The sequence below is a fragment of the Elephas maximus genome, chromosome 6 (assembly GCF_024166365.1).
Source record: "Elephas maximus indicus isolate mEleMax1 chromosome 6, mEleMax1 primary haplotype, whole genome shotgun sequence".
NCBI classification, from domain to species: Eukaryota; Metazoa; Chordata; class Mammalia; order Proboscidea; family Elephantidae; genus Elephas; species Elephas maximus.
The window spans coordinates 76,340,891-76,367,395 of NC_064824.1; the positions used below are offsets into that span (position 1 = coordinate 76,340,891).

The 26,505-nt window shown below is 38.8% G+C and overlaps 2 protein-coding genes across 2 annotated transcripts in view; one reads left to right on the top strand and one right to left on the bottom strand.

Annotated features, from left to right (window-relative positions):
• Positions 1–26,505, bottom strand: part of PDE11A (phosphodiesterase 11A) — a 600,047-nt gene that overhangs the window by 492,760 nt on the left and 80,782 nt on the right. Inside the window, exon 3 of the mRNA XM_049887539.1 lies at positions 4,231–4,405. Coding sequence (XP_049743496.1) covers positions 4,231–4,392 — 162 coding nt within the window. The 5' untranslated portion in view covers positions 4,393–4,405. The remainder of the gene's footprint in view (positions 1–4,230; positions 4,406–26,505) is intronic.
• RBM45 (RNA binding motif protein 45) overlaps positions 11,855–26,505 on the top strand; it is a 31,757-nt gene continuing 17,106 nt past the window's right edge. The window contains exons 1-5 of the mRNA XM_049887543.1: positions 11,855–12,269; positions 15,548–15,670; positions 17,537–17,663; positions 20,731–20,853; positions 21,605–21,784. Of these exons, the coding sequence (XP_049743500.1) occupies positions 11,970–12,269; positions 15,548–15,670; positions 17,537–17,663; positions 20,731–20,853; positions 21,605–21,784 (853 nt within the window). The 5' untranslated portion in view covers positions 11,855–11,969. The remainder of the gene's footprint in view (positions 12,270–15,547; positions 15,671–17,536; positions 17,664–20,730; positions 20,854–21,604; positions 21,785–26,505) is intronic.

Below are 26,505 nucleotides of genomic sequence, written 5' to 3' on the forward strand. Positions count from 1 at the left end.
ACTCACAGTTACGGATTTTATTAGGCAAGTAACAAGTTACAACTCAGGTTCAGGAACACTCAGGATACAGTTCTTCAGTCAGGACAGCCACCTTTCAGCATGACCACAGGCACGCCTTTCTCTGCCCTTCAGCCTCTGCCTTGCTCAGGCAAGTGTCACAAAGTTCTTTTAGCTCCACTGATAAGTGCCCAGAGGCACCCTACTCTGCCAGAAAGACACAGCCCAAAGGCACTCAGCTATTTCACTCTGTGGGTTGGTGAGCCTAGCTCTACCGCCAAGTACCTGGAGGCACCCCACTCTGCCAGGAAGCTTCCTGCCTGAAGGTGCTCAGCTTTCTCACTCCTTCGGCTGAGAAGCCTACCATGCTATCTCCTGACAGTTTCCTGGTTCTGCTGCCTCTGCTGCAGCTGCTTCTCTGCCACTGCCTCTCACTGTCTCTTGCCATCTCTGGTATTATAGTTCTGTCTCCTGGATCTAGGAGGTTCTCAGCGCAGGGATCCCAGGTACAAATGACACACTCCACTCCTGGCTCTTTTTTTTGGCGATGATGAGATCCTTCCTTCCCACCTCTGGAATGGCTTATTTTAAGCCTAGCAGGATGGCAAAAACTGACCAATCCCCCTTGTTAGGGTTCTAAACACCTTATATGCATGGTCCTACCTGCACAAGGGTGCCATGTACCTTATTTACATTATTAGCAAGCCACAAGCACCTCATCCACACAGTCCCACCCAGTCTTTTGGTGGGAGTTACAAGACCACAGCGACAAAGCCCGAACAACTGATCTACAGCACTGCAACAAATTTCAACCTTTGAGGACAATCTATAATAAAAGATATGTTTGTAACAAGTTGTAACATAATTTCAAATCAATACTAATAAGCAACAAAGTCTTCAAAATATTGGCACCTAGAGGAATAAATATTAAGTTATAAACAGCCTATAAATCAGAACTTCAAAAGTTAACTGCTCTTGTCACTGGATAATAAAATAACAAAATGACGCTACAGAGAAATATTACTTTAAAAAACTAAAAAGCGATATAAACACAAAGTATAAGTCAAATTAAAAACTCATTTGCTCAGTTGGTCTCTATTCACCTGGAGCAAGAGAGGAAGAAGGAGAGTCAGGAATAAGAAGGTAAAATGGAATTTGTGGGTAATTGCCTCCATGAACAACTGCCTCCTTGACCATGAGACCAGAAGAACTGAAAGGTGACTGGCTACCATTACTGAATATTTCAATCAAAATTTCTATAGAAGAATTCTGATTAAAAGGTAGAAAATGCAGATCAGAATTTCAGATTCTCATGGAATCTAGAATTTCTGGAGCCATGAAGGCTGGATGAACCCCAAAAATTACTGTCCTAAGGTAATCTTTAAATCTTAAACCAAAAATGTCCTCTGAAGTTTCTTAAAACCAAACAGTAGTTTGGCTTAACTAGTAAAGAATGTCTGCCTTGGAACACTGTGCTCTTTCAAAGATCCGTCTATATTGGACCAAACTGACAACAACTTGAAAGATTAGAAATGAACCTTAGGGAGCAGTGAGTTTATGTTAATGGAGGAGGAACCACTCAGAAAAGGAGGGTGAGAATGGTTGCACAACTCAAGGAATGTAATCAACGCCACTGAATTGTACATGTGGAAACCTGAATAGGTGTATGCTTTTGCTGTATATATTCTCAACAATAAATACACAAAAATTAATTATTTAAAAAAAACTGATTTGCTTAGTAGTCTACAAATTGGTAATGTCTGTTAACCAGCATTTTTGTAAACAGTGATACTGTGTTATTAACAACTACCCTAGTGTTTAAAAAGATGCTGAAGTGCTCCTGACTCAACAAAGACTAAAATTTTATTTATTTTTAGTATAAGTACTTTACAAATTATCTATTTCATACACGTATATATAATCTTCAAATGCTAAGTAAAGCTCTAACACAATTACTCACCACCAGTCTATGTCAGTTTGTTGGACTATGGTGGCTTGCATGTTGCTATGAGGACGGAAGCTATGCCACCGGTATTCAAATATCAGCAGGATCACCCATAGTGGACAGGTTTCAATGAAGCTTCCAGACCAATATAGACTAGAAAGAAAGGCTTGGCAACCTACTTCTGAAAATTAGCCAACAAAAACCACATGGATCACAACAGAATATTGTTCAAAACAGTGCTGGAAGACGAGCCCTCTACATTGGAAGCGCTACACAATAACCACAAGAATGGACTCAAAAATACCAACAACCATGAAGTTAAAACAGGACTGGGGAGTTTTTATTCTATTATTCATAAGGTCATCATAAGTCAGAGCCAACTGACAGCAACTAACAACAACAAAGTAGTTACACTTACCACATCTTCCCCACCCCACCCTACCATGGTTTGCTGGGAAATCCAGAAGTGTAGGAGACTAGGGCATTGCCAAATTGCCAGCTCTTCACCCCGCTCTCAATGTTTCAGAAAAATGAAAACTATCTTATTTTTACATACACACAAAGAAAACTGGCAGTCCCCACAATGTGCTAATCTGGTTTTAACCAAACTATTGACTATCTGCAGGTCCTTTTCCCCTAAAATGTCAGACAACAAAAATTTCACTATATCTTACATATCTTAATAGAAACAGTAGTACAAGTTAAATAAAGCAGAGTCTTCCATTTGACAAAGTACAAACTATTACCGATACACTCAAAAAAGATTAATGCATAGGCCACCAATTCCCCTCACTAAAGCCCCTCACCTACAACAAATACCAATACAAGGTCAGATACCATCTGTTATGGATTGAATTGTGTCCCCGCAAAATGTATATCAGCTTGGCTAGGCCCTGATTCCCAGTACTGTGCGGCTGTCCGTCATTTTGTGATCTGATGTGATTATCCTATGTGCTATAAATCCTGACCTCTATGATGTTAATGAGGCAGGATTAGAGGCAGTTATGTTAATAAGGCAGGACTCAATCTACAAGATTACGTTGCATCTTGAGTCAATCTCTCTTGAGATATAAAAGAGAGAATCAAGCAGAGAGGACAGAGACCTCATACAAAAGAAAAAAATGCACGGAGCGGAGGGTGTCCTTTGGACCCAGGGTCCCTGCACTGAGAAGTTCTTAGACCAGGGGAAGATTGATGACAGGGACCTTCCCCAGGAGCCGACAGAGAAAGAAAGCCTTCTCCTAGAGCTAGTGCCCTGAATTTGGACTTCTAGCCTCCTAGACTGTGAGAGAGTGAGTTTCTGTTTGTTAAAGTCATCCTTTGTGGTATTTCTGTTACACCAATGCTAGACATCTAAGACACCATCCAAATTAAATACATTATAGAGAGTCAGCAAAAACGAGGAAGACCCTCAATGAGATGGATTGACAAGTGACTGCAACAATGGGCTCAAGCATAACGATTGTGAATAGGTCACAGGACCAGGCAGTATTTCGTTCTGTTGTACATACGGCCACTATAAGTCAGAACTGACTCGACTGCACCTAATGGCAACAGTCTACACAAGTGCTATAATAACCCATTGAGAAATTTAAAAATACTACATTTACATCATTTAGCAGTAGGATTCAAAGCTGCCAATAATTTATGTTCAAGACATTTCCCAACAGCAATAATCTGACATTCAGGCCCATAAGAAATGCCAGCCCTCTGAGAAAAGTTCAAATACAGTTGCACCTTATTTTAAAAATATATATATAACTCAGTTAACAAAAAATATGTAAGTCCAGGAGTAATAAATTGTTTCACAAAGATATTTATTATAGCTTTTTTTTAACCATTTTTATTCTCTTAATCCTAAAATACTCTCCCTTTAACTGCCATCTATTCCCTTTCCAACAAAGAAGTTGAACATACTTTTTCGATCTATATAACATCCCTTCAACCCTGCTAAAAATCAGTTACAAACAGAAAACTACCATTATGTCATTAAAATATTATTTGATTTTTAAAATTTAACTCATACTTTTTCACCATAAATCTATTGCTTAAAAAAATTCCTGTATAGTCGAAAACCTATGCCACACAATATTGTGGATTCCTCTGATCAAAAAGGTGACCAGTTACCCAAAAACAGATCATATACATATAAATATATAACAATATTTCAGTAATAGAAATAAGAACTTCATTTTTAACGCTGCACATAAAGAAATTATCAATGCCAAATCATGCACTTTCTCCTTTGCTACAAAGTATCTGATCCTTTCCCAGCTGCCTGGTTTTACCTTTGTTTTTGTTTGCATCAGTGTAAGAAAATCCTGGTGCTTGTCCTGTTTTTCGGCCAAAGAGGCCCCAGAGATTTGGGCCCGTCTTGTGCTTTCCACCTTTTTCCACTGTGTGGCACTGAGCACATTTTTGAATAAAGATCTTCTTTCCTGCTTCGGCATCTCCCATTCTGTTCTGCAATGAAACATTAAACCTCAGACCAAAGTAAATATCAGATTTTCAAACCTGTGAAAAAAAGGAATTTCATTACTTTCGCTGAAGTGAATGCTAATGATATTAAAGAAACAAACAAAAACCCTCTTTTCTCGTAACCTATATATTTCACTTGAAAGTCGCTTACAAGAAAAGTTCCATTATCACTGTTCAAATTACCAGTATTTGTCACCATTAAAATGTTCACTTCGCTACCTTTAGTCACAGAAGTAGTACCTATGATCTTCTCAAAGCACATTAAAACCAAATAAAGATTCGTGAATGGCAGAAAGGGAGAGGGCAAGAAAACTAAAATCAAGGGAATTCATTTTGTGCTGTAATTATTTCGCACTCTACCAGCATTTAAGAAAAAAATATCTCACTGAAACAAGCATCTGGTATGAAAATGATCATTCATCCAAGGATGAGGAGACAGAACAGCAAACACGTATGCTTACTATGTGCAGGCATGTTCTAAGCCCTCTATATATTATTGACTCATTTAATACTCATACCAGTCCTGTCAGGTAGGTACTATTACTAGCTCTAGTTTTACAGAAGAGGAAAATGAGACACAGAGATCTTAAGTAACTTATATGAGCTCAAATAGCTGGTGAGAGGTGAAGCCATAATAAACCTGTAATCCTAGAAGTTTAATTTTAACAATCCACCTCCAGAATGAACACTCTTAAGGCAACCCTGTGCTGGAACACTATTTCTGACACATTGCTGACGCTTAAAATTTTGTTCACCAAACTGAGTGAAGAGTGCTTAAAGATGGCTAGGTGAAATACTGTTTAATACACACACCACGGCCATTTCTCACTTTGTGTAAAGGAAAGTAGTAAAAACAACGCACCAATAAAGTGTTCAAATTATACAAAATCCACATAATTGAAGTGATGAAGGAGGGAGGAGAAATTCACCAGAACATTTTACACATGAATACTAAACAGACTCTAAAAGATTATTTGGGACCATGTGTGTTGGAGTGAAGAGTACTGAAGTAGAACGTAGTTATAAATATGTAACCCTGGGTTAATCACTTCACACCTTTAAACTTCACAGGTGTTTACAGCCTTTTTCTCTTCTAAGTGTCTATGGTTAAGTCCCAGAGCTGGAATAAAAATCTAGCTCTCCAAACCTCCAACCCGGGCCCCTCGATGCCATCCCCTCCACGTCACCCGCTCCCATGTAGAGGAAGACTTCTGCCATCCATGGGTGGAAGGCTCTACTCAGAATCAGACCCACTCAGACATGTGAGAACGTGCAGAGGAGCCCTTCACTAGACAAAGCCTTCTGTTGCACTTAGGGACACCGGGGCCCCGCCAGCCTGGAGCTGGGGTGAGCCTCCAGCTAGCCGGACGGTCGGAGGCTCCTCTGGTAGTCCCAGAACAAAACTGCATCGGCCCGTACCAAGGCTTCACACTTCCCGGCTGTTGGCTCACCCCGACCCGGTCAGTCCTACCTACCGCAGGGCCAGCGGTGCCATCCTCCGCTTCCCCGGCGGCGCTCCGTAGCAGTCACTGAGGACACTGCGGGACCAGAGCCCGCGCCCCAAGCTCTAGGCGGACGGTCCAGAAGCCGCGCTTTGACACCCTGACGCCCTGAATCGCAGGCCCCACCTGGCATGTGCTTCTGCTGGACACAGCCAATGGCGGGCCTGCTTCACCGCACTGCTGATTGGCCCCCAGATCCCGCGGGATCTCAACTCTCGGGATTGAAGTCTTGCACTTACTGTGCGGCTCCTGGCTACACGTAATCGTACCGAAGTGAAAGTCCTTTAAGGGGACGATGGTCCCAAGCGCGTTGTTGGGTTTTTTTTATTTTATTTTAATCTTTGCTTAACCAAAGGGTTAAATTATCTGTGTATTTAGTGTGTACATAGTCTTGCTTGAAGTAGGAACTCAACTCTTAATGAATTGGTCCAGTAGCATTTGATCGAAGGACTCAAATCACATCAACAAAAGAAAAAAAAAAAAAATCAAATGCTTACTATGGGCAAGGCACTGTGCCAAACAACTTAGAGATACAAACACCAAACCTCAGTCCCAGTTTTCCATGAGCTACAAGCCAACTAGGGCAAGATGTAAATACATTAAAATTTAAATCGTTATAAATGAACTAAATAAAAATTCAATAATACAAGAACGGACAGCAAGGTTGTTGTGACTCATAGCGACTCCACGTGACAAACTAGAACTGCCCGTTAGGGTTTTCTAGGACCTGGCAATCTGCTCTTTTATGAAGATTACAGCCACGACAACAACAATCATTTCGGGAGCAGATCACCAGGTTTTTCTGCCACAGGATGGGTTCAAAACACCATCCCTTGGGTTAGCAGCCAAGCTTTTAACCGTTGTTGCACCACCAGGGCTCCTTGATTGCAAGGTAGCATGCTGCTAATTGCCAAAAGAGAGGGAGAGAGCGTGAATAGAAACAGAGTGAGTCCCGAAGGAATAAAGAAGGGAGATATGGCGGGGAGACTGAGAAAGCTACAAAAAGGATAAGGGTGCTAAAGGCTTGAGAGAGGTAAGAAAAGCAAAGCTTTGTTCAGGAAAATGTGAGTAGGAAGAGTAGCTTAGCTATGGTTACATAGTTCGTGAAACATGAGTGGTAAGGCTGTGAAAGAGAAGGAAGAATATTAAAATACTTTTTCAACTGTTTAACAATCAAGGTACTTTGGAAGGTAATAGTGAAAATTTTGTGAATTAGCTATCTGGGAGGTTTACCCAATATTCTTGTTCTCTAAAGCAGTGCTGCCAATAGACACTTCTGTCAAGGAGAAAATATTCTTTCTGTGCTGTCCACTAGCTGAATATGCTCTTGAGCACTTGGAATGTGGCTAATGCGAGTGACTAACTGAATTTTTTTATTTTAATTTAAATAGCCACAATAACAAGATAAAATTTATTGAAAATAAAGACTATTGAATAAAAAGCTGGCCAGTTGTAACTATGTGTTGACCTGTGATCTACCCATTTAAAAGATAAGTGTATCATCAGATTGAATCAGAAGGACCAGGGAAAAATATGAAGAATTGAAATTATTTTCAAACTCATACAAAGACATGCAAACTGAAGAAGAAGAACAAAACTACTATTTATTAAGTGTCTGCCAGAGGCCAGGCCAGCTGCTTGCATACATAATCAGTGGCCTTACAGATGGGAAAAATGCAGGTTCAGGACCATATTCCTTCAGAAAAATATAAAATGAAAGTTATTAATTGATTACCATTAAATATCAGTGGTAAAGCCAGGCAAAACTTTTTTTGATTCAATATAATGCATGAAGACTAATATCTCCAACCAACTAAGCCTTATTGTAATTACCTCATGTTTTGAGAGACTTCAGAGAACAATAGCAAGAACTTACCACTTATTATCTCCTTACATTTAAAAAATAAGTCACAATATCCCCTCTGTCATTCTTTAAAAAGAAATTCACAAGAATTTTGGAAGGCATTTCAAAGGACATCTAAATTTCACGTGAAATAAATAAAAGTGTTTATCATGCTAATAATTAAAATAATAGGCTAAAACAAAAACCCGTTGCCGTCGAGTCGATTCCCACTCATAGTCCCTATAGGACAGAGTAGAACTGCCCCACAAGGTTTCCAAAGAGCGCCTGGTGGATTTGAACTGCTGACCTTTTGGTTACCAGCTGAACTCTTAACCACTCTGCCACCAGCGTTTCCGAATTATAGGCTACATGTCTAAAAATCTTGAAAATTTTTATTTTGCAAATGCCCAGCACATCTTTTCTCTAATGTAAAACGAAATAACAATTGTTCTTCCAAACCTCAGAATTTTCAAATGTTTTAGTTACTTGTATCCACAATCAATGCCCATGCAACCAGCAGCCAAAAAATCAAATGATGTATTGCACTGGGCAAATCTGCTGCAAAAGACCTCTTTAAAGTGTTTTAAAAAAGCAAGGATGTTACTTTGAGGACTAAAGGTGCGCTTGACCCAAGGCATGGTATTTTCTTCTTTTTTTAGTTGTGATTTAGGTGGAAGTTTGCATTGCAAATTAGTTTCCCATTAAACAGATAATGCACAAATTGTTTTGTGACACTGGTTGAAAGCCACGGTATTTTCAATCGCCTCATATGCATGCGAAAGCTGGACAAAGGAAGACTGAAGAAGAATTGATGCCTTTGAATTATGGTGTTGGCTAAGAGAATTGAATATACCACCAGAAGAAAGGAACGAATCTGTCTTGGAAAAAGTACAGCCAGAATGCTCCTTAAAAGCGAGGATGGTGAGACTTTGTCTCATGTACTTTGGACATATTACCAGGAGGGACCAGCCCCTAGACAAAGACACCATGTTCGGTAAAGTAGAAGGTCAGCGAAAACGAGGAAGACCCTCAATGAGATAGATTGACACAGGGGCTCCGACCATGGGCTCAAGCATAGCAGTGGTTGTGAGGATGACGGTGTAGGACTGGGCAGTGTTTCATTCTGTTGTATAAAGGATCACTATGAGTTGGAACCGATTTGATGGCAACTAACAACAATGACAACTAGTTACATGTGATTCATGTTCAAAGGTAATTATATATGATTTGAAACTTGATGACTGTGCCATTACAGAGTGATGAAAATGTTCTAAAATTTCTTGTGGCAGGCAATGGTTGCCCAATTCAGTGAACATACTAAAAACCAATTATTTGAAAATTTCAAATGGGTGAATTGTACGGTATGCAAAGATGTTAAAATATTAATGTCATATGAAGAAAACTGTATTTACTACATCTTCGCAATTTATAAGTAAACTTTTAATTTTACTTGAAATGTGGTATGTCACATGATTAAGTAGTAAAGAAAATTTGTTTTCCTACCATTTCCCAGTATTCCTGTCCCTGGTTTTATTTTATTCAATATTTTATCCCTTCTTTAAAAAAAAAAAATTAACTGCTCTGAATATTAGCCTAAAATTTTCAGGATACCCACCCGTAATCTTGATTGACAATGAATATTATGCAGTCTGTGGAGTTTAAGAAAATTATACATGTTTTCCACTAGATGGCACTAACAACACCCACAACACACACTTAGTATGTAAATATTTTTGTTCAGAATCTTTGAGCTTTCTTTCAAAATTGTTACACCACCACATTACTTTCACTCACATTGATTGGTCTTGGTAAAACCCAGAACCCAGTGCTGTCGAGTCAATGCCGACTCACAGCACCCTTATAGAACTGCCCCATAGAGTTTCCAAGGAGCGCCTGGCGGATTTGTAAGAGAAAGAAAAATGGAAAGCTATGGAAAGATCTTTCCTATGCTTCCTAAACCCTAGGATAAACAGAACCCTCATTTTACAACTGTGGAATGTAATACAAGGAGAAATTGACTTGTCCAAGATCACAATCTTGTCAGTGGAAAGGTCAAGGGTAGGAGTCCAGAACCCCTGACTCTTAGTTGCTATCACAAATTATACAATAGCAAGGGTAAAGGAGTGGACATCATAGACAAAGAAAAAAAAAAAGAAATCAAATCTCTATTGTGCCATTGTATACATACTATCTCATTTGTTTCTAAAAACTCCATATGCATTGTCTAGTACAATCCTAACGATTGGCTGCTAACCAAAAAGTCGGCAGTTCAAATCCACCAGACGCTCCTTGGAAACCCTATATAGGGCAGTTCTACTGTGTCCTATAGTGTCTCTATTAGTCAGAATCGACTCGCCGACAACAGATTTGGTTTTTTGATTATACAATTTTAGACTACTAATTCCATAAGTAGTCAAGCATTTGGCTGCTAACCAAAAGGTCAGCAATTCAAATTCACCAAACACTCCTTGGAAACCCTGTGGGGCAGTTCTACTCTGTCCTATAGGGTCGCTATGTGTCGGAATGGACTGGACGATGGCATTGGGTTTTTTTTTTTTTTTTTAATTCCACGAGGGAAGGTGGTCACTTTGTTTAATACTATATCCCCTTGAGGATAGTGAATTACCCAACACATAGTAGACAGCCAAATACACTTGTTAATTGAATAAACGATGAATTAATTAAGCTTGACAACAACTGTTATTTAGTAAAAAAAAAAAAAGTAGGTAATATTATTTGTGCTTTACAGTTGAGGAAACTGAAGCTGGAAATAAGTAACTTGCCCAAGTTCTATGTTTACCACAATCTGACGTTATTTTGCATAGAATTACATTTTACTTGTAAGATTTCCACAATAGAAAAAAAGGTCCCTGAGAGCAGGGATCATGTCTTTTGTGTTTCCCATTGTATGTCTAGCTTTTTGCACAGAGTCTGGCATACAGTCAAGCCCAAACCCGTTGCTGTCGTGTTGATGCCAACTCAGCGACCCTGTAGGACAGAGTAGAAGTGCCCCCATAGAGTTCCCAAGGAGCACCTGGTGAATTCAACTTGCCGGCATTTTGGTTAGCAGCCAAACTCTTAACCACTACACCACCAGGATTTCCTGGCACATGGTAGGCACACAAAAAATATTTATCTGTTTGGCTTCCTAATAACCCAGGTCTTAAAAGCCTGGCCTTGGACATTCAAACAGTTCTGCTCCTGGGCCACTTTCTGGTCTATTCCTTAAGTTTCATTCCAACATCACTGCTAAATTCAGGCCTTGTTTCTGGATTTCTCCTGGTTTTCTGCTGACCTCTCCTCCAAGGCCTGTTAACAAGCCTTAGAAGCCAGTACACCCTTCCTACTTTGCTTTCATCCATGATTTCCCTTAGTTGCACAGTTTAGCAATCTACGTTTTTGGTTCTCAAACCCCCTGGGGATGCAGTGGGAGTAGATCAGTAGCCAGGGTTGGTTCTGGGTTTGGCTCTGTAATTTGTATGTCTATGACCTTTGGCTATTCTTTGGGCCTCAATTTTCTCATCTCTAATAAATGAGGCTGGTTTTGGATGATCTCAAAGATTCAGTTCAGCTTTTAGGCTGTGTGATTTTAACTTTGTCCTATAGTGGCCCTCAGCACAGTTATTAAAGGGCTCAACTGCTAACCTAAAGGTTCCGGCTCAAACCCACACCCACTAGCCACTCAGAAAGATGTGGCAGTCTGCTTCCACAAAGATTTACAGCCTTGGAGACCCTACGAGGCCGTTCTACTCTGTCCTATAGGGTCACCATGAGTGGGAATCGACCCGACGGCAGTAGGTTCTTTACAGTGGCCCTCAACTGAGCTTATGACTAAGATGGCAAATTTTGGGGACGAATCCTTGGGTTCTTAGGGGGTGGAATGAAGACTGTGCTGGAAAAGCCTGGAATCAGGCAGGGCAGCTCTGGCCTCAGGGAACAAGGATTGCACACTTGATGTTCAGGCTTTGGCGTAACAGGTTTGGAGACCTGAACCTAGTCAGGTTACCCCGCGTCGCCAGGGGGCGCTATAGGCTTCTCCCCGGAAGCCGACGCCCTACGCGGCCGGACAGCGCCCGGCGACGGACTATTCCGTCTTCCGGAGGCGGAGCGCCGTCTCCGCAACGGCTGGGTGTGCGACTGCGGCCGTTGCTGGCGCTGCGGAAGCCGCTAGGGCTGAGGGCCGTCCGCGGCGGGCTGGAGAGCCATGGACGAAGCGGGCGGCTGTGCGAGCGGCGGGGGCTTCCGACCGGGCGTAAATAGCCTAGATGAGCCGCCTAACAGTCGCATCTTCCTGGTGATCAGCAAGTACACGCCTGAGTCAGTGCTGAGGGAGCGCTTCTCGCCCTTCGGCGAGATCCAGGACATCTGGGTGGTGCGGGACAAACACACCAAGGAGTCCAAGGGCATCGCCTTCGTCAAGTTTGCCCGCAGCTCGCAGGCCTGCAGGGCCATGGAGGAGATGCACGGCCAGTGCCTCAGCCCCAACGACACCAAGCCCATCAAGGTCCGGGTGCCCGCAGGGGCGGTGTCAGGGTGGTTGTGTTGGGGTGGAGGTGGGGGAGATTGTTAGAACGTCGGTCCCCGGGAGCGGACCAGCAGCCCGTGGCATTTCCGGGGGTACTGGGGAATGGCTGTGGGGAGGGCTCTCTCAGGAACCCCCTTCTCCGAAGCCGTGAGGTAGTGCGGGAGTTGGGGGCGGGGAGGAGGTGCGGAGAGAACGTCCGCCCCCGAGAGGGACTCGGGCCGCAAAGTTGCAGAGGCTGGGCCTCCCCGCACTCCTGTTGGTCTCTAATCAGAAAGTCTTTAATCCACCGCCCGACTCTAACCCTGGTCTTATTTGAGTACTTCTCTCACCATCCTCCCACAGATGCCCCCATTTACCATGTGTAAAAACGTGTAACTTTTTCATCAGGTAGGTGTGGCACTTTTGATACAAGTACATAAAGCTGCCTTGGTATGAGCATTTTCCCAAAACCAAGCAAAAAAAGTATGCATGTAGATAAAATTAGTGCAGGTAATTAAAACTGCTTCATCTGCACATTCTTCTAATAACCCCTATTTGTGAAGGTATCGATAGCATGCATTCGGTTCTTCACACTCTCTGTTACTGCCACATTGCTTTAAAAACAGACCTCAGAGTCAAATCATTGTGGTGGTATTGTGCGTTTTTGTATTACTGAACGATTGTATTTATACTCTTAGTTCACCCTGGTGGTATTTATATTGTTTCCATACTTACTCCTCTAAAATGAAGATAATGCCCCATGGGAAGGCCATTTTGAGGGTTATTTGAGGTAATCTATGCTTTTAGCACAATTCCTGGCACAAGGTAAGCTCTCAGTAGATCCTTGTTGGTCAGTAGCAATCAAAATGTCATTCCTTACTTGCTGAGAAGTCTAATCAAGACCCAGTAGTGAGTGAAACCCTGGTAATTGCCTAAACTGCTCCCTTCACCTGTCCGGTAGAAATAGTTGGTGTATATGTAATTCTGTTGTCAGAGCTTTCCACAAAAACTGCCCCCCCCAACATTTTTTAACACAGACTGTTGAGAAGAGTATTAATATGCATTTAGAAATGAAAAAAAAAAGAAACGAAGGACTCAGATATTTCAGTCTCTGAAAGTCTCCCTTATAGCTCCATCCACAGAAGAGAAAAAGCCTCAGAATATATCGACAACACAATAGATATCCATTTTTCCCCTTACTCACCTCTTTGAAGTGGGTCAGAACAGGGCATCAACAAAATTAATTTTAAGGCCACAGTATATGCTAGATCAGAGGTTAACAAACATTTTCTGTAAAGGGCCAATTAGTAAATACTTTAGGTTTTATAGGCCACATACTAATCTCTGTTGCATATTCTTATTTTTAACAATGCTTTTAAAATGTAAAAACAATTCTTAGATCATGGATTATACAAAAACAGGGAGCTATAGTTTGTTACCCTGCACTAGATTGCTAATTTTCATCTCTTTGCAATTATGATTGTCATAGCTTAGTGGAGAGGATTTTTAAACCTAAAAGATGCCACTTCCCTTAATTAAATTTTCATATACGGAAGTCCCAACACTAAAATATACACTTCCTTTCAGCAGCAAAGAAATTAAAGTGATTGTTCCCAAAGAACTAATGTTTACTTTTTTTTTTTTTAACATTTTTGTCCACTCACTTTCAGCCAGAGAGCTGTTTCACTACAGTACCTAGCTAGGTAGTCTAATTTCTTCAGCAGCAGCCTCTTGGGCTGTCGTCCACCAAAACCAAGGTAGTGTTTTCAGTATCTCCAGTTAAATTACCATATGCAGGCCTCTATATTACCTCTCCCACCCCCACTTCCTGAGCACTCCAAAAAAATGTTTGGATCTTAACACTATAAAGTGAAGAAAAAACAATTCACAGCAAACCCCTGTTCCTCATGAGAAAAAAAGGAGAGGCAGCAAGTAAGAATTAATTTACTTCTTCACAGAAGTCACAAGAATGATTACTTGGAGTTGGAGGTAGAGGTGACTGGGAATGACAGTAGGGAGCCTTCTGGGTTAATGGGAATTCTCCATATCTTGATCTGGATGGTGGTCATGCTGGTATATACTTACAAGCATCTCAAACTGTACACTTAAGATTTGTGCACTTTATGTACCTCACTGATTTTTTTTTAATTGTGAAAATAAACACACCGAAACATTCGCCAACTCATTGATTATAAACCTAAAAAAAAAAATAGAAAAAAATTTGCACCTGAGCTTAGACCAAAGTAAACTGGGCCACAAAGCACATGCCACAACATGGAAGGACAGAGAAACTGGCCTGACTTGCTACTCCTTACCACTCATGCAGACTGAGGAGAGCAAGTTGGCTGGGTTGGATAACCTACCAGACACCAATGCACAGAGACCCTGCCCTATCAGTGTCCTGGCATCTAATAATCTGAATAGAAACTTATTGAGAGGGGATGGCGGGAGCTGAAGGACAGAAGCAAGAGTGGAAATAAAAAAAACAGAAGTCATTATTTCCATTAATAGGCTCTCACTGACAAGAGTTAGTTATAAATAGCTTGAAAATGAGAGTACGAAAGATAAAAAGATCAGTGAGGAACCAGCAGAGGGCCAGGTGGGAATGTTAGAAACCAATAGCAGGGCAAAGAAACGGCAGCAGCAAATAGATTAGAAATGAAAATTAGGTAAGAAAACCTTCAACTTCCTCATTTTCTCCTGAAAGGAAATAAGAGAGTTCAGGTGTCTTGGGCAGAAAGGCCAATCCAAGTATTGATTTACTTCTATGCAGTAGGTAATTAACAAACCTCAGCTAGTCTGGTAGCAGAACATGAAATTTACAGCAAATGTTTATGCAGCAGTAAAAATCAAGGTGCTATCTCCAAAGTACAAGGTTAAGGAATCTACTCCCAATTAAGTAATTTTTATACATACCCATTTTGTATGTTATAGATTTTGATTACACATATAGGATTTCAGAGTAGTCGTTCATAGATTTTTTCAATTGCTTTCAAAGAGCACTGTTGACTTAATAAAGGTTAGATTTTAAATTAAGATTTCCCGACTATTGCTCTTTCTAAACAAAAATAACAAATAGAAACATGTTTGGAAAAAATGACAATACAATGAAGAGATTGATATTATCTCACATAAAAAACCGTTGCAATAAAGACTGGAAAAAATTTTTTGATAAGACATAAATCCCATGCATATAATCATGAAGTAAGTATACTTAAGGAATAGGAAAAGAGTTGATTTTTTTTTTTTTTAATTATCTTTTGGTTTTTGTTCCTTAGGTTTTCATTGCTCAGTCCAGATCATCTGGAAGTCACCGAGATGTTGAAGATGAAGAGCTTACAAGAATCTTTGTTATGATACCAAAATCCTACACAGAAGAAGATCTACGGGAAAAATTTAAGGTATTTATGTCTTCAAATCAGCCAGCATCTGTGATATGTTGTATGGTTACTGAAATCTGCAGTATTTTTTGAGTTAGATCATTAAATTGGTGGTAGAGAAGAAAATAGCTGTTTTTAGATCTTTGAATATTTAACCTAAAACTCTTTAAAGAATATATAAAAACTGGGAAATAATAACTACAACTCTGAACCTATAGCAAGATCATAGTAAATGAAATTTAAAGATAATTTAAAATTTCTTTTTAGCTATTGATTTTTATATGTGCTGATATATTCCCACAAAAATTACTAAAAAGCAGTCTTAAAATTGTTTTGAGTTGTACTTTTTTTCAAACTCTGCCAGTACTGTGAATCAAGTGGACAGTGAACTAGAAAGAAAAGAAACAAGTTATGAAAAGTAATTTTGAAACTTCCTTCTGCAACCCCAATTGAGTATAGAGTACTACAGAAATAAATACTTGAATTTGTGAAAGTCTTGTGTATATTTTCACCACAATAAAAAATAGTAATAATAACAAATATCAAAAATACATATTCCATACTTCTTCTAATAGTAAGAAAAAAGCTTTTTTAACCTTCTGTATTTGTAAATTTTTATCTTTTTCTGAGTGAGCAAATAAGACCATTTTTATCTAGAGAGCAATTTAAGTTGCTAATTGCTTAGAGAATTTTATAAGATAATTAAATGATCAATTTATATTCCTTATTTCTTCCAACATAAAAAGTAAATATTTACCCTGTATTTCTCATATAAGTTATTAACTTCCCGAGCTAATCAGTGTCTTTTAGAAATATTCTTTTTAAGAGGCCCCTGTTAGGCAGACAAATCATTATAGCTAGTGTTGGGTGTTTACTGTGTCCCATGCCCTGTATGAGCATTTCATGCCTATTAGTTCATTTAACCTTTAAAAAAACCTTGTGAGATAGTTACTGCTGTTAGTCTCATTTAACAAGTAAGTAGGAGACAGGCACAGAAAGGATAAGTATGCCGCCAGTTATTAAATGGTAGAGCCAAAATTTGAATCTAAAAAGTCTAATTTCACAAATACCATTCTTAACAGCTACAGAACAGATCTTTGGAGCTATCCAGACCAAATTCTTGCTCTACCTCTGTGACCTTCCAAACTCTGTTGCCTTTCCTACTCATAACAACCCTATAGGACAAAGTAGAACTGCCCCATAGGGTTTCTAAGGAGTGGCTAGTGGATTTGAACTGCTGACCTTTTAATTAGCAGCTGAGCTCTTCACCACTGTGCTACCAGGGCTTCTCTGTGACCTTAGTCAAGTTTTAATCTCTCTAAGGCCCACGTTCCTCCCCTGTGAGATAAGCAATATAATGTACATATGTTTGAAGTACTGTTGTGACATTAAGATACTATTCTGTATGTAAAGTGGACCCCTGATGACACAGTGGTTAAGAGCTCAGGCTGCTAACCAAAAAGTCAGCAGTACAAATCCACCAGCCACTCTTCGGAAACTCTATGGTGCAGTTCTGTTCTGTCCTACAGAGTCACTATGAATCAACTTGACAGCAGCAGGTTTGGTTTTATATGTAAAGCAAGTACTCAGTAAATGAAAATTATCATTATATTGGTTAGGTCCTTAATTTATTTTTAATTAATTATTGTTTAGCAATAGAATTCTTAGATACTCTTTATATTATATACTATTTATATCATTATTATGATTATTTTTTAGCACCTCATTAATTTGTAACATTTTGATGTAATCATTAAAAATGGCTATGAATTGTAATTCTACTTTTCTTTGTGAGAGGCACAACTAAGCATAAATATTATTTCTGAAAAAAATCTCTTCAGTTATTAATTTTGACTCCCCTAAAATCATTTTTTTTAACTCTCATAGGTATATGGAGATATCGAGTATTGCAGCATTATTAAGAATAAAGTCACTGGAGAAAGTAAAGGTTTGGGCTATGTGCGATACTTAAAACCATCACAAGCTGCCCAAGCAATAGAAAACTGTGATCGAAGTAAGGATGTGTTTGGCTAACATTGTTGAAGCCTTTGAAAAAATTCTGATTACTCTAAATAACTGAGTCTAATAGTAGTTTTTACTAATAACTGTATCTGCTAATTTAATTGTCGTGGGGGGGAGGTTAAATATGTATAGCCCTAGGATGAAAGTTATTTTGGGATTATAATCTGTTAAAGCATTCACTGAGGCACTATCTTGAGGAGAAATGTGATTAACTATATTAACTTTTAGATCATAAGTGAAAATACTATTGTCACACTGGGGTTATTTTATAAGTTTATTTTTTTTTAAGTGTTTTAGAATTTCTGAACTTTATAAAAAGATTGATTTACTCCTTCAATTTTATATTTATTTTTTACATAGAAAATACAAGTTTTTTGTAATATTTGCTCATAGTTAGCCTAAACCCTGTTAATATACTAAATAGAATCAAGTAGATTAATAAACGTACAGGTTAAGGATAAGATTTATAAAGTTTCCTAACATAGGTAATTAAATATAGATTGGATTAATTTCAAGCTAGCATGTAATTAATTGAATCTTCTGCTTTGCTAGTATACGTAATGAGGAATAAATTTTTTTAAAGAAGCCAACCAGAATATTCTTTATTGTCTTGTTTCTGATTATATTGATCTTTAGAAATGAGATGTGGAATAGTTAAATTAGTGAGTTTTAGGATACTTTCAAAATCTGCACAAACTGGCAAGAATTACTGTTAATCAGTAGAATTCTTAGATACTATCAAGGTACATACCAAAATCTTCTCCTAGATCCTTCTAATTTAATTTTATTTAGCCAGCATTTATTGAGTACCTGTGGTATACCCATCAATATGCTAAGACAAACCCGCTGCCAAGTCGATGCCAACTCATAGCGACAGTATATGCTAAGTAGGTGGATACAAATGGAATATATGGCAGCTCTGGCCTTTAAGGAATTTAAAGCTATATTGGGTGGTGTCATAGGTATCTTGTGCAGCCATACAGAAATACCACAAGTGGATGGCTTCAACACATAGAAGTTTATTCTCTCACAGCCTAGTAGGCTAGAAGTCCAAATTCAGGGTGTCAGCTCCAGGCGAAGGCTTTCTCTCTGTTGGCTCTGAAGCAAAGCCCTTGTCGTCAATCTTCCCCTGCCTTAAGGAGCTTCTCAGCGCAGGGTCCCAGGATCCAAAGGACATACTCTGCTCCTGGCAGTAGTTTCTTGGTTGTATGAGATTCCCCAAGTCTCTCTGTTTGCTTCTCTTTTTTATATCTCAAAAGAGATTGATTTAAGACACAGTAGATTATGTCTTGCCTCATTAACATAACTGCTGCTCATCACACCTCATTAACATCACAACCCATTGCCATTGACTGGACCCGGTAGGACAGAGTAGAACTGCTCCATAGGGTTTCCAAGGAGCGCCTGGTGAATTCAAATTCCAAACCTTTTGGTTAGCAGCAGTAGCTCTTAACCACTACGCCATCAGGGTTTCCGTTAACATCATAGACATAGGGTTTACAATACAAGAAAATCACATCAGATGACAAAATGGTGGACAGTCATATAATACCTGGAATCATGGCCTAGCTAAGTTGACACATATTATTAGGGGACACAATTCAATCCATAACAGGTAGGTAAGACCTAAGAGGCAAAAAATAGTTAAGGAATGATCAATTTTTTTTTAAGTCGCTTTGAAAGCAGGGTATGTATCTTATTTGTCTTTCTGTCCCCTCAAGTACCTAGCATAGTAATCAGCCCTCAGTAGATATTTATTGAGGTCTTTATCAACGATACTGCCATTTATAGTGGACTCAATAAAAATTTACCACTTGAAAAAAATGTTCAAAAGGGCGTGGTATTAGTTTATCAGTGATGAACAGTAAGCAAGCTGAATGAGCACAGAAACGCATCCAGAAGAAGGTTGGACTTGATTCTGATACAGAGTAGGCAAAACAGAAGGTGAAAGCAGCGTTAACAAAGGCACAGAACTAGGAGTGAACACATCTTGTACTTAGTACTATGAAGGCAACAGTCTGAGTGAAGCATAATATTCCTGTTCAGAAATTTTGAAACAGAGTTAATTGGGTATGCTAGACCCACATATGGAAGATTAGGAAGAGTTTGAGCTTAGTCCACATTAGGAATCCTTTCTAGATTGTTAATAATAACAAAAGGCATTTTAGAACAGTTGCTCTGGCCATATTGTCAACGATGGATTTCTGTAATCCAGAATCCAAACTGGTTGGTTTTATCCTTTTTGGAGCCATTGAATAATACGATGAAAGCTGTGAACTATCACCCTTAAAAAATGCCCACGTGCCACTGAGCTTTTGTTAAGGGTGATGGAAAAATTTGGAAACAGATAATGGTGATCATTGCACAACATGATGTACACAATGTTGATGAATTGTACATTTGAAGAATATTGAAATGGCAAATGAATTGTCACATATATATTTACCACAATAAATAAATCTTTTTTAAAATGTTAAATGCTCATATGTACATATATGCATAAACATTTTCTTTAAAGTTTCAGAAAGTTCATGGAACCTTCCCACCCTCTGAAGCTCATCCTTGAGCACCTGGTTTAGAACTCTGAATTCAGAGGCAAGGAGACCTGTTAAACGGCTGTTGTAGTTCATTGAAGAGAATCTAAATTTTAAAAAGACAGGGAGATTAAAGTAGAAGATAGCATATTCTAAGCATATTTCAAAGGAAGACTCTTGATGACAGGTTGAATATGAAGAAATCCTATAGGATTATGATACTGAGAAGCCTGGGATGATGTGTGGTGTCATCTGTACTAGGGAGAGGTTTGAAGGGATAGCATAGAATTGCTTCTCTTTCATGTCTACATTGACCCATGATTTGGGATTCTTGCTGTTCTCATTTACACTTTGACATCTTCCAGAAGGCAAAGAACTAGGTCTGGTGGAGGTGGCCATTGTTATAATTTTTACAATTATAATACCAGGTCAAGCCCTAGCAGTCAAATATATTTGCAGGTTTGTTAAATTTGGTATGAAGCTTGAAATTCATGTATTCTTGCCCTCCCCTCCCCCCCCCCCCAGGTTTTAAGGCAATCTTGGCTGAACCTAAAAATAAAGCGTCTGAATCCTCTGAACAAGATCATTATAGTAGTATGAGGCAGGAGACTTTGGGACATGAACCTAGAGTAAATATGTTTCCGTTTGGTAAGTGGGCTGCCATTATTTTAATAGTTTAAGTAATATATGCAATCTGATTTGAGTTTTTTTTTAAATACTCTTTCATCATGTAGTGAATAAAAATTTTCAGAATGTAATTGTTTTTCCTAGGAAGTTGGTCATGACTCTTAATGTCCATAATATTTAACACTTATTTTATTGAACTTATTTCCTATTATAGTTTTTTTGTATTTATACATTATATAAATATTAGATTATGTCACTGCCACTTTTGGGGGTGAGCTTCTGCCTCTGCAGCTGACCAGAAAATACGGAAGACATACAAACTCCCCCTCGGTATGAGCTCTAAAATTTTGTCCCAGAACAATTACTGCTTTAAAATTAGGGCTAGAGAAGTGAGAGGAATAACAAAAGTAAAAGTTAGAAAATTAGAAAAAGAGGGAAATGAATGATGAAATTTATGAATTAAAATGTTTTGACAAACTTTCAGCTTGTATTTTACAGTTTTGCATACTAAACTAATTCCTGTGAAGTTAGGCTACACATTTCTGCATATATTTCAGTTTTGAAGGAAATGGGGGAGTGGAGAGAGTTGTCTGTTTTCTTGTCATTGATCCCTTCTGATAGTGCTGCTTACCAAGAGTATATATAAAATATAGTGTCTTTGTTCAATATGCAGACTTAATAAAAGTTAATTTTACTTTCTAGTACCTAAAATGTTAAATGAGCTTTTGAGTGTATAGAAATTTAAATATTTACTTTTTTTATATTATTGGAGAACAACAACCTGAATTTGCAAGTTTTGAAAAGAATGACAACAGAGGACAGGAAGCTATCTCCAAACGCTTGTCAGTTGTATCAAGAGTTCCTTTCACTGAGGAGCAGCTTTTCAGCATTTTTGATATAGTACCAGGATTGGAATATTGTGAAGTTCAACGAGATCCTTATTCAAATTATGGTAAAATGATTTCTATAATTTTTTTAATTAAACTGTGTTTTGTTAAAGTGACTTTTCTCCAGTGATACCTTTTATGTCAGATAAACTGTGTGACAAGAATTATAGATTTCCTTTTTCTCCATCTTAGATTGAACACAGTGATACCTTAACAGCCAAACCTCTAGGAATACACCTCTTTTATGCTAAGTCATTTACTTTAAAATATATGTATATTTTAACTCCCATAATGTAGAATATTCTTTATTTCCAGTCATGCAATGAAGATACCTCAGACTAGGGTCTGTGTACTCTGTTGATGAAAGCTAGGCAAAGTTATAAAGCCCTTAAAGTTTCCTTTTCACCCCTAAGTCCCTTTTTTCCTAAACTTTATACCCCTAAATGAAACTCCTTCCCTTCATTTAAAGCCTCTAGATGCCCTATTTGTCTGCTTCTTCCCACAGAATACAAACAAGGCTTTATATCAGCCATTTGAACGTGTTGACTAGTTAATTGATTAAACCCATTATCTAGTGTTACCTTAATCCATTCTTGTGTTTTAAGCCTTTTGATTTTGAATTTCAAAGTAGATTCCAAAAAATAAAAAGTTAAGAAGTACTGATTTATAGGTATATCTATGCCATATAAGAAAAGCCAGTATCCTAAGCTTAAATTCACTGGACAGAACTTATGCACATTATCCCATTTTTCTTAAAATATTGTGTTCATATTTTTACAAAAGCTGACTTATGTTTCAGTTTCTAAGAACATAGCTGTTGCACACAGGTATGACAGAACTTTCTTTTCTGGTACATTTGATTCTGTATTTACTAGTTGAGTGATCATGGGCAAGTCACCTAAACCATCTGTACCTCATCTATAAAACGATGATAATGAGTGCCTACCTTTTAACGATGTTGTGAGGATTAATTAAGTAATTTAGTATCCATAAAGTCCTTACACCAGTGCCTGGCATGTAGCACTGTGTGTGTGTGTGTGTGTATGTGTGTGTGTGAGTGAGTAGTAGTAGAGTAGTAATTATTTTAACATTGTTGTTGTTATTATGTTTCCTTAATTCACCAACTTTTTTAGATATTTTTAAAGTTAAACTATGGTGAGAACTATGAAAGTTAAGTACCCAAGAACTGACCTTAGCTGATTGATTGGGAAGGGATGATACAACAGCCTGGCCTACCCTGACTTTAGAAGGACAAGCATTCTGGAAAATAAGGTCTACACAGTATGGTTCCAGAGCTGTTCCTCCAAGGTTGATGTCTGCGGAGGAGGGTATGCATTTCCCTTTGGGCAATGGTTCAGCAGCTGTAACGCTATACAGAGACTAGGTAGGTCAGTCCACGTTCCCAGAAAGTCATGTAATTTAGACATCAGTTAGTCTATTACTCCTTCCCTCCTCTCACTTAACAAATCAGAGAAATGAGACTCAGATAGGTAAAGTAACTTGCTCGAGAATATGAAGCTAGTTTATAGTGAAGCCAGGACCAGAACTAAGATCTCTATTCCCTATACTGTGCTCTCTCCATCGTAGGTGGAGAAATAATGCCACGATGACCCAAACATTACTAACACTACTCCCACTGCTAATGTTGCATACAGAGCAGTGTTAGAGTAGCTGCAAACTATATAATTTTGAAAAGTGAGCCTTTGATGATTTACTAATCCATAAAAGTATGATGTCATCCTGTGTATGTTTGCTTCCCAGGTTCCCAGAAAGGCACTATAGTAGTCTTCCCATTGTTCATCCTAGTCCTTGCCTCTGGTTTTCTTATTGGCTAAATTTTTTTTTTTTTAATTCTCCTTTAAGTGAAAGTTTACAGTTCAAGTCAGTTTCTCATACAAAAACTTACATACACATTGTTATATGACCCTAGTTGCTCTCCCCATATTGGGACAGCATACTCCTCCTCTCCACCCTGTATTTCTCATGCCCATTCAGCCAGCTCCTGTCCCCTTCGGCCTTCTCATCTCACCTCCAGATAGGAGCTGCCCATTTTGTCTCATTATCTACTTGTGGCTAAAATATTTTTTCTGGAATTTCACCACTTAGAGGTCTATTTGGTTTACCGTACCCTTTTAAAATGCAGATACCCTGGATAGTACGTTGAAGTTCTAGATCACTCATGCTTTAGCGTGGTTCAATCAAATTGCTTTTTCCTTACAGCCAGTGTGAAAGCACCATTGAATAAATAAGAGTAATGGATACTTTTGACGTTTAGGGAAGTTGGGCATGAATGGCAAACCTCGGTGATGATATAAGTGTGAATGCTGCAGTGACCAGATAGCCCTAGAATATTCTAACAGGGTGGGATGGAAGGGACGGATCGTCAGGAAGCAGGAAAGGAGATTAAAAAGAAAGTATGCAAGTGAATCATTTTCGCTTATTTTCAACTTATTATCAAGGTATTGCCATTATAGCTTCTCATTTTCCCAGCAACCAAAAGAGAAAAGAAAAGCTCTATAGGAAAGTAAGATTTAAAAGGGAAGGGAGCCCCATTGTCCATCCTGCCCCATTATGATCTTACCTGCCCCTATAACCTCAACAAAAGGTAGAAGATAATGGGGATTTGAACCAGCTTCTCTAGCCTGCCCACATTCTAGCTTCATGAAATTTATCTACAAAGTGTAAAATGATAAAACTCTGCAAATCTCCCAAATCAATGGAAGAAACCAAAAGGAAAGGAAAATTTTATTGAGCCACCTGCTTTCTGTTAGTGCTTTTTATTCCTAGTCTGAGTCCTGGCTTTCTAACTTACTAGTGTGATTTTGACAGTTTCCTAATTTTACAAAGCTTCAATTTTTTTCTTTATATAATGGAAACAAGAAAATCTACTTTATGAAAATTAAGTGAGATAATATATGTAAGGCCTAGTGCATTTACTGCTGGCACATAGTACATACTCTGCAAATATTAGTTGAATCTGTGGCTACTTGGTGCCACTTTAGAAGCTTCTCTTTGCTTTTTTTGCTGTTCCATTTGCTCACCTGGCTCCAGAGTAAAGCTGATTGGCAATAGCAGTCCAGGGATAGCAGTGTGTCTAAAACCAGTATGGTTCCATATGGAGCCCTGGTAGCGTGGTGGTTAAGAGCTCGGCTGCTAACCAAAAGGTCAGCAGTTCGAATCCACCAGCCGCTCCTTGGAAAACCTAATGAGGCACTTCCACTCTGTCCTATAGGGTCACTAAGAGTCAGGATTGACAGCAGTTTTGTTTTTTTTTTTTTAATGGTTCTGTGCACTTTGAGGGAGAATTGTTCAGAAAGACTTGGTTCTGTTATCTTCTCTGTTCAACTCTCCTTGTTATATGCTGCATTTTTTTTTTTTTTTTTAACTTTTCTCTCTTTGGTCTTTTTAAATCTGTATTCTACCATTCAAATTCTGGACTTTCACATTTCTCAAGTAGTACCACTTAACTCCCAAACCCTCTAAAACTTAACTACCAAGGCAAAATTGTCACTTTTTGAAGAATACCTTGTTACATTTAGATATGGTTACTCCCAAAATAGCTCATTGTTATACTAAAACAAGGTGGTAGACACATGCTGTTGTTTGTTTCCATGTTATTGTTCTTGGTGATTTTGGCAGGTGGTAGAGGAAGATCTTGTTTGTCTTATCTTTGTTCATCTCACTGGAACAGGTTGGAATGCAATAAACAGTAGAACATAATGACAATTTTTGGATACCTATTTGAACTTTTAAAACAATGAGATTTAAAGTGTCTTGCTTCTTCCAGCACCACTTACGTATCCCAGAGTGATAGAGAATTTCACTGTGACCAGATGAAGGACAAATCCCTTGGGAAAATACATTATTGACTAATGACAGTTCTTTCTATCTGGAATGCCCAAACCCTCATCTCTTACCCATCTTTCAAGGTCCAATTTAAATGTCATCTCATTGAAAAGGTTTAAATATAGAAGAAAACATTCTTTGGTGGTTGTGAAGGTAGGGAGGAAGGGAGAGGAGTATTCATTAATTAGTAGACAAGAATTATCTTAGGTGAATGGGAGGACAGCATACATTACAGGGGAAATCAGCACAACTGGACTAAACCATAAACTAAAAACTTTCATGAATACAACCAGACACTTCAAAGGACAGAGACCATGGCTTCAGGGGACATCTAGGTCAATTGGCATAACAAACTTTATGAAGAAAACATTCTGCATTACACTTCAGTGAGTGGTGTCTAAGGTCTTAAAAGCTAGCGAGCATGCCATCTAAGATGCATCAATTGGTCCCAACCCACCTGGAGCAAAGGAGAATAAAGAACACCAAAGACACAAGGAAAATATGAGCCCAAGAGACAGAAAGGGCCACATAAACAAGAGACTCCATCAGCCTGAGACCAGAAGAACTAGATGGTACCTGGCTACCACCAATGACCATCCTGACAGGGAACACAACAGAGAGTCCCTAACGAAAAGCGGGGTGCAGAACCCAAATTCTAGTAAAAAGACCAGACTTAATGATCTGACTGAGACGAGGAATCCTGGAAGACATGGCCCCTGGACTCTGTTAGCCCAGAACTAAAACCATTCCCAAAAGCCAACTCTTCAAACAAAGATTAGATTGGACTATAAGACAAAAAATGATACTCATAAAGAGTGCTTCTTAGCTCAAGTAGATACATGAGACTAAATGGGCATCTCCTGTCCAGAGGCAAGATGAGAAGGCAGAAAGGGACAGGAACTGGTTGAATGGACATGGGAAATATGGGGTAGAAAGGAGA